The 11736-nt window shown below is 28.6% G+C and overlaps 1 protein-coding gene across 1 annotated transcript; it reads right to left on the bottom strand.

Moving 5' to 3' along the window:
- Positions 1-8368: 8368 nt before the first annotated feature.
- LOC130999379 (gibberellin-regulated protein 14-like) lies at positions 8369-10560 on the bottom strand. Its single transcript, XM_057924910.1, has 4 exons — positions 10308-10560; positions 10123-10179; positions 9944-9980; positions 8369-8853 (listed from the first exon to the last, which is right to left on the bottom strand). The coding sequence occupies exons 1-4, from the start codon at positions 10359-10361 to the stop codon at positions 8573-8575; spliced, it is 429 nt and encodes a 142-aa protein (XP_057780893.1). The 5' UTR covers positions 10362-10560; the 3' UTR covers positions 8369-8572.
- Between the last annotated feature and the right edge of the window lie 1176 nt (positions 10561-11736).

The raw sequence follows: 11736 nt of genomic DNA, 5'->3' as shown, positions 1-11736 counted from the left end.
TTCCTCCGGCCGAGGACGGGCATATGTTTGACATAGTCTATTTAAAACAATATGTATTATATTGGGGTGGAAATATGAATAATTTTATTGGGAACATTATAAATAAGATTAATTTTATTATATTTGTTTATGTTTGTGTATATAGAGAGCGGCTCAAATGAGTTAGGTATATATTGTATAAAATATAAATTATTTTCGTTCTTTAAATTATAAAAATTTACAGTGGATTTATTGCTTGTTGAATGAATTTACAGTTCAGGATTTGAATCTTATAAGTGACGAAATTCATTTAATATTACTTTTACAATTCCCATGTATCTGTACACATTAGATTCACCATTTTTAAAAATAATCCCATAATTATCATCATTTTTTTTTTAATTTGTGGGATCTCTTATCCACTCATTTACACAAATTGTTTTACTTAAAATTCGTGTCATGCTCTTAAAAAAAAAATTTCATAGTCGACGGAGTGACTACTATGAACATAACTTTTTGCATTTGTGTTTCGACCATATAGTATTATCTAAATAGCTAGGTTTAATCAAGTTAATTAGAAATCTATTCAGAGATTGGTTTTGAATATCAGAGACACTTGTTTTAATCATATAATTTGTTTTAATTAATTCCAATTATACCGTGAATGAAAACGAATAACTCAGTTATTCGTGAGAGTTCTATATATATATAATAGAACAAGAGTGTCATGGCCCAAACCACTCCATTATTATTAAATCATAGACCGGTCATATCCGAAGTTTTCGAAAAGTACATAAGTATATATATAGACAAGTTTATATGTATTTTAATAATTATGTATTCATTCATTCGGACAAGAAAAGCATGCATGTTTGCACATGCAGTCCTCGTCAAGTCCTAATAAACAGTACAATAAAGTTTCACGTAAAAAAAACGAACTCAAATACCAGATAAATTTTAAGGATTATTTTTAAAAATATTCTCAACTTTAGTCTCACGGTAACTTTTTAATTCGAATTTAAAATTATTAAAAATGTTGTTTGGATTTATCTCTCCATTATTCAATTTATAATCCAATTTAAAAAATTCGACTAGGTTTTAAACCTAAAATATATATAAATGCATGTATATTTATCAGTTTGGTTGGACCTCAATCGAATGATCATAACTCTGATGACTATTGATGTATAGGTTTTTTAAGAATAGCTTTGGATTTGTAAATGACACCTTACTCTAGTGATAAAGTTGAGGCATTCAAAGACTCTCTCTTGTGAGAGGTATTTGGTTCAATCCCGCCTGCATGCGATGTTTTCCCACTTTTAAGTGGTGTTATATTACCGCCGCAGTTGTGTGGTTCCCGCCTGCATGCGGTGTTTTATCACTTTTAGGTGGTGTTATATTATCGTCGCAGTTGTGTGGTTTGGTGTTGTTTTCCCACTTTTAGGTGGTGTTATATTACCGCCGCAGTTGTGTGGTTGTGTGTTGTTGAGGTTTTCCCACTTTTAGGTGGTATTGTATTATCGCCTGTGTGCGGTGTAGCTTTTCCACAGTTGCGTGGTGTTGAGGTCCCGCGGCCGCCTGCGTACGAGTTGCATAATTGATTATATTCAGATATCTCTTGTATTTCTAATTCAAAAAAAGAATAGCTATGAATTTAAATATATATGGAGTATAATTTAATTTGTACAACAAATTCAACTTATATGAAAAATACAAATAAGTACTTGATTTTCTTTAATAACTTGTATGTATTCAACTTTAGCCCGACAAATTTTCCCATTGAACGACTACACGTACCTACTTGTTTTTAAATTGTTTTTAGACTTGTTCATTAATTAGAATATTAATTAAATCCCCACGATTTATGTTTTCGGTGTTTACTTATATTTATAAAGTTTGATCTTAATATACAAACAATAAAATTTTTGAGGATTAATTAATGGATAAAAATGTGTGTGCAGGTACAGAAGGAACTGAAGATGAAAAATAGAGTAAATTAGTTACTATAAAGTATTGAAACAATTTGATTTATAGATTTCTATTATTGTCAATTTGATGTACAATATTGTACCAAACAAACACGTAGCATAATTAATTCAATAATTTGAGTTAGGTAAAACGATGAATGATATTTTCCTAACTAGGTAGGATGTGTTTTTCACATGCATATATATACAAATAAGATAACACTAAAATATTGCCCACTTATTAACAATTAGACACGTCTATTGAAAGAAGTATTAGATACCATTATTAATTATTAGGCATGTTAAAAATTAATCATACGCATATTCTTTACCATCCTTATTTGAAGACTATATGAAGATCCTTTAATTCATTTCGAAGGGTAATTGATATGTATATTATAGTAAGGAATAAGGATAGTCTTTTTTTTTTCTCACCCTAAAAAAAAATGATAGTCGTTTTCATTTGTCGTGGTTTTTCCCACTAGGTTTTCTTCGGAGAGGTTTAATTTTAATAAGCTTCAACTACATTCCTGTGCTTTCAAAGATTTTTTAAGTTTTTTTCTTTCTTTCTTTCTTGTATAAGAATTTCATTTCACATATTATAGTAAGGGTAAATCATATATTGTGTTCTCAACTTTTAGCATTTTTCAAATTCTTAAGTGGAACGGCATCGTCTTATTGGATGGGGTTGAAAATAAAGTTTCTACCTTAGAATCCTAAAAATCTAATGAGGCGACTTATCATTCTATCGTCAGATTTTGTATAACATGATAATTTTTAGAAAATGCTAAAAAGTGGGGAATTTGATAGAAAATAAAATTAGCTGGGAATACAAAATATGTTAAAGTACTCTTTTGTTCATTAGTGTTTTGTTTTCTATTTTATGGTTTTTAATCGATAGTTCATTTTAAGATTAGGTCATTTAATGACTATTTGATAAAAATAACGTGTACGGCTTGGTAATTACTAATCCCGGTTATTATTTTTGGATATCATAAAATTCCTTGTATTATTATTATTAAGAAATTTAACAAGAAAATAATGTAACAGAAAATAGCAAATAATAGCGTCTCTAAAAGTGACAAAAGCATTGTAGCTTCTACGAAGTTTCCTCTTTTTTTTTCGTTTATCTCTTTTGTTTTTTTGGTGATCTTCCTGACACTGACAATCGTAAAATGTTACGCTACGAAATGCTGTCGACTTAATAATCTCATTTTCAATTTTAGTTTTTTGAAAAAAATAAATTGAACTGTTTGATTCATTTTATTTGGAGAATTGATTTATCTCCACAACACAGATAATTTAAATATTAATATATCGATCATAACTATCTCGTTATAACACAAAATAAGTTTGAGAAATCTAGGGTTTCTTATGTATGTTATTCTGATGTTTTCCCTAATCGAGTGAGGATCTTAATTCATTTGGAATCAAATAATAATAATAATGAACCTGAACGATTATTTAATAAACTTAATAAACTTCAATCGAGTGTTTATTAAGTAACAACTTTCATGCAATTTTTGTTAGATGAATGTTGAGAGTGAGAACAAATTTACAAAAAATTAAAATAACAAATAATTAATGAGTGATAAAAATAATACTATACTATAAATTCCTGAGATTTTAATTGACGATGAAGACGTTTTCCAACCAATACATCGGGGGTTCGAGTCACCTAAAAAATTAGTGTGTGAGTGTGTTTTTTCTTTCTTTGAATGTAATAAAATTTTAAAAAGTACTATAAATTCCTGCACCATTGGTTTCGAATGACACCTATCCCATTGGTAAGTGGTGGTTATCCCAAATCATTATTTTACAGCATAACGTGCTTCGCAAATTTTCAAGAACACTATGAATTATTTAATCTAGAGATTTTCTCCAACTCCAACGTATCAAAATCTATATAAAATTATTATTTATATATCCATAGCTATTATATATGATGTACATACATATAAATTTCTAGGGTACATCATATGAATTTTTTTTTTTTACAAAAAAAATATTTAGTAAAAACATATTAAGGTTCGAATCTTATCTACGTTTCTATGCCCCAAATATTTTTTCTATATATATTGAATATATTTAGCTTAAATCTACATAGCCCAGTCCAGTCTTCAAAAATGATAAAAGTTCTTGAACATGCATATAGTTTATTTTTATGGAATATGCATTATTTTTTAAAATTATGCATAGATGTAGCTCTTTATATGCTTTTAATGTATCGAATCAATAAAAAGAGTACAACTATTTATTATATTATGTGACAGATTTTTAATCTTAAGTCCATTAAAATTCTTGTTAGTCACAAAAACAAATTGTACTGACTGTCCAAAATTTTTTGACCCGAGGGCTACCGCCCTCGAACCTCCGTGCGATACCTTCAAATTCAGCCCCCTTTATCGACAAATTCTAGATCCGCTTCTGTCGCTACATAGGCTCAGACCCTATATATAAACTATATATAGGGTCTGAGCCTATATAGCGACCTATTTTGTGTCATTAATTTACCTCGTCTTTGTGTGGTTAATTTGCGAAGTCCCCTTTATCGACAAATTCTAGATCCGTCCCGAACATTTCTATAGGGTAAGAGCCTATGTACCGACCTATATCTTTGTGTGGTTTGCGAACTAGTATGAGAGCGGGGAGTTTATCCAAACACATACCAAAAACTATTGGATGTAGTTTCTGATGACATCGAAAAACTATTTTAAAAATTAATAGAGTTTAAGTAGATGACATTTAATGATTCATTACAAAATGATACCACCATTCAACATCATCATAATTGATAAATTGTACAATGACACCATGTGATTTGTTCTGGTGTCAACCACATGAGCAAACGGCTCACTCTAGCTAGCTAATTAGACAGAGACTTGTTAGCAAATTTCCCAACTTACATTCACAATTTTTTTTTTATCTCTACACATTTTTTTTTCTGTATATATAGATATATTATGTAGTGTTTTCTGGGGAATCTATATGCTACATGTGTGGTCAGTTTAGATGACCCGTAATTACCATTTACATATATATATGTGTATGGAGAGGAGTGGGCTACAATGAGAGCACCTCTTAAAATAAGAAATAAGAGCAATTTTTAATGTATGAATTTTATGTATAACACGTATGAATTCGCTGTATAAAGGTATGAATTGTGAAAAATAAATTTTTGCTACCTTTGGGATTCGAACTCAGAACCATAAATCCATCCAACAAGATTACGCATCAACCGTAGATCTTGATGATCTAAGGGCTGAAAATAATTCTTATTTTATATCTTAAGAAATGCTCTTATTTTAGCCCTTCCCTGTATGGAGAAAAGTTAAACAGAGAATGCTAAATATTTAGATAATAGAGAATCGTGAAACAAAAACGAACAGATGTATAAATTTGATGAACAAATCAATGTACCGCATGAACAGTAATTTGCCCCAGGTTTGACGAGTTTTTATCTTTTTTTACCAAATACGTCTGTTCGTTACTTATTTTGATCTGTTCGTAAAATGTATAGATTTGTTCAAAATGAAATATATAATAATTCTCTGTTTAACTTGATCGTGTATGTATGTATCTTAAATTATTTTACTTTATATATATCTATCTATCATTTTTTGATACAAAGGAAAAAGAAGAAAGAAAGAAAGAAAGAAAGAAAATATATGTATCAACTTGAGTCGTGTCCATCTCAATTTCTACTCATTATATATGTGTTCTCTTTTCTGCATTAGGTGGCTGACCTAATTATATACGGCTCGAAAAAGCAACTTTAAAGAGAAAATGGATCGTGATTAATTGTAATAATATAAGTTTTTTTTGGGGGAGTTAGGAGAAGAGTGACGGTGATGATTAGGATTGACAGAGCTACTCGCAAGCTATTCGAAATTTGATTCGAAAAAAGTTCATGCGTAGCTCGATTCGATAGTAAATAAACTCGAGCCAGCACTCGGCTCGTTGAGCTCGTGAACATGTTCGAATTCGATTGTTCGTGAACATATTTGTGAGCATGTTCACGAGCCTTTAGTCGAGCTTTTAATCGAATTAGTGCACGAGCTTTAAATGAATCGAGTTCGAGCAACATATTAAATAAGAAGTTTTTATTAAATTTTTAACGAGTTCGAGCTCGAGCATTATATATACGAACATCTAATTAACGAGTCGAGCTCAAGCAATTCGACATTATCAAGCATCGTCCAAACCGAGCTCGAACCGAGCTTAAACTCGGTAAATGAGTGACTAGCCGAGATCGATCGACATGATAGAAACTCGAATCGAGCTCAAACTCGAATATTTAAACAAGTTGAATTCAAACCTGCTAGTATTTGACTCGACTCATTCACCATCGTAGTGACGATTGAACCTAATTTCTCTACTAAGAAAGTCTTCGTCGTTGGAATGTTTTCGAATAAATTTTTAGTTTAGATGTTACTTCTATTATTTTGTAATTTTGAACAAACAAAAAGAAAGTATAAGGCATTTTAGCTTTTGTTAATAAATTAGTTATACTTCACTTCAAAACTTAAGTAATGTAAATTTAAGTTCTAAATTTTCAAACAATCTAAATTCAAAGTGCAGTGCCAGTTAAATTTAATGAAATTCACATTGTTGTAAGTTCCATCATATGTTTAATTAAATCTAAGTTCCAATTTTTTATAAAACGATCAATTTATAGATTAAACTCAATTTTAAGCTAGTATTAATACAAGAAAAAAAATGAATGCTAAAGCTTAAATTAAACTTGAAATTACTAAGCTTTCATTATGTTATAGTAATTCATAATTATGAAAGTATAAAAATATAATAACAACTCTTCAGTGGTTTCTTAAAAAAAATAAACAACTCTTCAGATTTCAAAAGCACAGCAACTTTAAAATTCAACGAAGAGGCGCATTTGAATTTCTGATTTTTATAAATAAAAAAGAGAAACAATCTCGAATTTTGCCAATATGTATCTAATTAAATACCTTATTGGGCTTTTGTAGTTTTAGATGTCACAAAAGCTTGGAAACTGAATGGGCTAGAAACTAGAATTCCTCCTAAAAGTGGGAAATTAAGTGTTTTTTCAGTATTTAAAAATAAAAAAATTACCTTTCCCAAAAAAAAAAACTAAATATATTGAGTAACATTAAACAAAGCCCTCAATTTTTTCTCTATAGCCATTTATGTTTAAAAAATAATAAAAATAATTATGATTGTACTATTTTATCCTTATAACTCCATTTTAAATTTCTATTAAATCTGAAAGAAAAATAAATAGCTAATTAAACCTATTTTTTTTACAATAAAGGATACCCCTTGTCCCAAATACTTGGTCCACTCTAGCTTGTCAAGTGGATTAAAAGTTATTTTTGAAAACTAAATTATTCAATCAAGACTCACAATAATTTAATGTAAATTAAATTTCAAAACCACCAGACATATTTGTAATTGGCACAAAAGATAATAATAAAACTGTATAAATCGAAAAATCCTAAAATGAATATTAAATAGACTAAATATTTGAGATAGGTCAAGTACAACCTATCTATTTAATTATTTCTAGAAATATCGACTGTGATAAGTGATAAATAATCTTGTAACCCACGCCCATTAATGGATATGAAATTAATTCATAGATGGCCATGGCCTCATCTTGTCGACCATTAATTGAAAACTTTCACAGATTTAACCATGAAAATTTGTCTCACTTATTCAGCTTTGATACTTCAAGATTCAACCGGAATGTATAATTATTTTCATTAAAGCATTTAACAACCCCCAACTCAATTATATACTTCAGCAATAAATTAGATTCCAAGAAAAATATATACTCCTACTGTCAATTCGGAGTAATTCAGATAAAAAAATGTATATACTTTAACTTTGAATTTATTAAATGACTTGTAGTTATTAATCAATAAAAGTGAAATTATTCATCAATATTTTGTATGCTTTAGTCTTATTTTGTAATTATTAATCGATAAACGTAAAATTAAATGATAAAAAAAATAATTATATATTTAAACCTTTGTTAATAATGACATAGTAAAATTAAAGCATATAAATTTGAAATTAAAGAAAAAAAAACATGAAAGGAAATAAAAAATTAAGACATGAAAGTGGAATACGAAGTGTGATCATCAAATGTGGTACACTATCCTCCCATTAAATTAATTAATTCTCTATTCGTTTTTGGATTATAGTTCACTTTTTAAATTTGTCAAAACTGAAAATGATATGTAGAGCAATAATATGGATATGAAATAGAATAATTATATACATTTTTAAAGAATTTAATCAGTGTGAAAAATAAAAGATAACTATTTAAATGCTACATAAAATGACTATTTTCCTTCATCAATAAAACCTCTCATAAAAATTTCACCAAATTATTTAATTAAACACCCAAGTAAAAATGAAAAACACAATAGTAGTAGTAGCCATAGAAATACTCCCAACTCCTCATTCAAACATATCTCTGTAATTACACAAGGACAACACAAAACAACAAACATGATAATAATTTAAATCCAAACCAAAATAGTCCCACCAAACTTAACCTAATAGTCTAAGACAATCAAATCAAACCCACAAAAGATCCAGCTGCAAAATGGGGCCCCATACATATATTAATTGATTGATTATGGGCACTTGCTCATATTTCCATGGGTAGTCATATTTGTGTAACATGTTCCACACACTTCTCTATTGCCAAAGGTCCCCGGTGGCACACATTTGCACCTAGCACAACAAGTTCCACATGCCCTCAAGCATCTATTTGGCCTTGAGTGGAGGCTGCACCGGTTCTTGCATAGCCCGCCGCAGTCGACCGCCCCGTGGCTAGGCTTTGGGGCCGGAGCCGGGGCGAGGGCGACACCTCGGGGTATCAGTCGAGCCTTTAAATACTTCGAGACATCTAGCACTGTAATTCAAGTATCGTGACAATAATTCAGAGTCATTGGCAAGTATCGACAATGAATATGATTTTTTTTTATGCAGTTGTGTTTAATAAAATTGATATGTCTAGCTATGATACAATTATTTTGATACAAATTATACATACAATATAAATAAGGGGTTATGGCAGAAAAAAAAAATAAAAAATACATGAATTTTGATGAAAATGCAATTTTCACATGAACTTTCAATTAAGTTAAAAAAATACATGAACTTATATTTTAGTTGCAATTTTCACGTGAGTTTGACTTGCGAAATTAGAGCTCAGTTTATCATTCGGAAGTTCATAAGGAGGTCTAAGAAGACAAAACCTAATATATTTGACTTAATTATTGAACATGATACTAAGTTTCTTCCACCAACATTGATCAAGATTATGCTTCTGAATATGATGAATAAACTCTAAATTCGGCAAAAGTCATTCACCGCAATTAAAATATAAGTTCATGTATTTTTTGGCTTAATTGAAAATTAGGTGAAAAAATTGCAATTTTTACCAAAATTTCGTGTATTTTTTTGCCATAATCCCTATAAATAAAAATAAAAGAATTATTACAAGGTGGAAGATTTTTTACATCGTCTTAATTGAGAATCTAACTGTTCTTAAATTTTACTAAGATAATAATTTGAAATTTCATGCTAATATGTAGGTGTCACAATAATGAGCTGGACAATATTAATGTTTCAATTGGCACAGTTCGAAATTAAGCATAATACACAGAAAGAGTAATCAACAAATTTAATGCATTGCTAGCTAGCTAGATTCATACACATTAATTAAAGCCATAAAAAATTGTACTAAGTTAATGATTAATTCTAAAAAAATGACACTATAAAAAAAATATATAATTAAAGAAATTAAAAAGCCGCAGATACATAAATAGCCTGACTACTGTATCATCTTTTGCTGTATTTTCCAGTTGATGTTTCTTCTTATATACGCAATATATCATCATTGTACATAATTAAGCAAAAAACAGTAAATAAAAAATTGAAATATCATAAAAATAGAAGACTTTTTTGTAAAATAAGATCAAAATAAGTAATCAACTTACCCGCATGCATTAGTTTCCTGTCACCTCTGCTCAAAACCTGAAGAAAAAAAACAACCAAATATCAAAATGGAGAGACAATTATCCAGATCTATATATACATATATGCCATATTTAGTCCACGACAGAAAAATATTATTTTTAAATAAAAATAGGAAAAATGAAAGAAAAAATAAAACTACGTGTGATGTTTGGCTAGCATGGCTGGATTCTTCATTCTTCTTTGAATCAGATGAAACCTGCATGAAAAAATATAAAAATAAAAACTTAGCAATATTATTAAACTCGTAGGTGTTTTTTTTTTTTGCAACAATCTAATTTTTAAAATGTAAGGAAAAATAAGGAATAATATTTAAAAATTTTTTACCTGAGAAAGCAAGAAGAGAGAGAAAACAAGTGCAAAAAGCAATTTAGAAGCCATGAGTATTTTTTGCAAGTGAAAAAGTGTTTAGTGGTGTGAAGTCCAGCCAGCTCTTGGTAGTGAATTTATAGAGTAATTTGCTTCATTTTGACATTGATGCCCCTGTCCCAGAATTTAATGCCAACAAATATATGCATATCTAGATATTTGGAAGATAGTTTTAATATATAGATGGCATCTGGCATAATATTAATTATTTAATTTAAATTCTCACTGCATATCTACAGCTATATATATATATATATATATATATATCGTACTTTCTGTAATAAATATGAAAGAAAAACAGTGCATTGACCTTTGAAAGGGGTGGAGTTGTAGAGAATAGTATGTCCAAATATTTAATGAAGGAAAAAACTATTTAATTTTTTAAACTCAACTCTCAATGTTTACTGTTTTCATAGAAAAAATCCAGCATTAATTTAATGTAAGAGGAACTTTAAAAATATTCAAATTGAGATAGCAAAAATAAAAGAGTGATGTAAAGAGCTACATTGTGGCCATCCACAAGTTAGTTAAATAAAAAAATAATTATTTAATTTATTTTAAAAATAAAAATAAGATTTATTTTATTTTATTTATTGTTTATATTATAGTTATTTTTTTGTAACTTTTTTATTTTTATTAAAATTTAGAATAAAAATACAAAAAAATTTAAAAATAAGTATTCCAAGATAGATAATATAAAAATAATTAAATCCTACTTTTACTAAAAAAAAATAAATAAATTAAAAAATAATTTAAACTATTTTGTAGGTGATTATAATGTGGCTGCATAAATTTATTGAATATATAAAAATTATTCACTGACAGAATAATAATAATAATAATAATAAGTTGTTGGGATCCGAAACCAAGAAAAATATGAGGCGTCTACTTCTTTTTATTTATCTTTTTTGTTTCGGTATATGGTTTGTTGGCTTGCTTCTTACACTACATAATTTACAATTTTTCGAGTTTTCATTTTTAATGAGCACCACAAATAGCTAATCATAATTGGACCCCAAAACTAAAAAAAATACTATGATTTGTTATTTGTGGTGTTCATTAAAATGAAAACTCGAAACAGTTATTTCCAATGCAGCGGATAATAAAAATGAGAAATTGGATTTCTCAATAGTGAACCTTCACATGGTAATTTTGATGAATATCTCATGCCATAAAAAAGAGTCTCTTAAATATAAAAAGTAAGAATATATAAATTAAAATGTGCAAAAATAATCGCACGCAGGCGAAACCACTAACCACATAAAAATAAAAACAACGAAAACTACAATTAAAAATATATTCCACCCACATAAAAGTGAAAAAACGAAAACTACAAGTAAGAATATGGAGTATAAATTAAAAGGTGCGGAACGAAAACTACAATTAA

Source organism: Salvia miltiorrhiza, chromosome 8, assembly GCF_028751815.1.
Source record: "Salvia miltiorrhiza cultivar Shanhuang (shh) chromosome 8, IMPLAD_Smil_shh, whole genome shotgun sequence".
Lineage (NCBI taxonomy): Eukaryota > Viridiplantae > Streptophyta > Magnoliopsida > Lamiales > Lamiaceae > Salvia > Salvia miltiorrhiza.
This window is presented reverse-complemented; position numbering and strand designations above follow the sequence as displayed.

Bases quoted from the DNA above. Each gene is read 5' to 3' on its own strand.
- LOC130999379 (XM_057924910.1), bottom strand. From the start codon at position 10,361: ATGGCTTCTAAATTGCTTTTTGCACTTGTTTTCTCTCTCTTCTTGCTT. The intron at 10,180-10,307 runs GTAAAAAATTTT...TTTTTCATGCAG, and splicing joins CTCTCTTCTTGCTTTCTCAG to GTTTCATCTGATTCAAAGAA. The intron at 8,854-9,943 runs GTAAGTTGATTA...CTTGAATTACAG, and splicing joins CAGGAAACTAATGCATGCGG to TGCTAGATGTCTCGAAGTAT.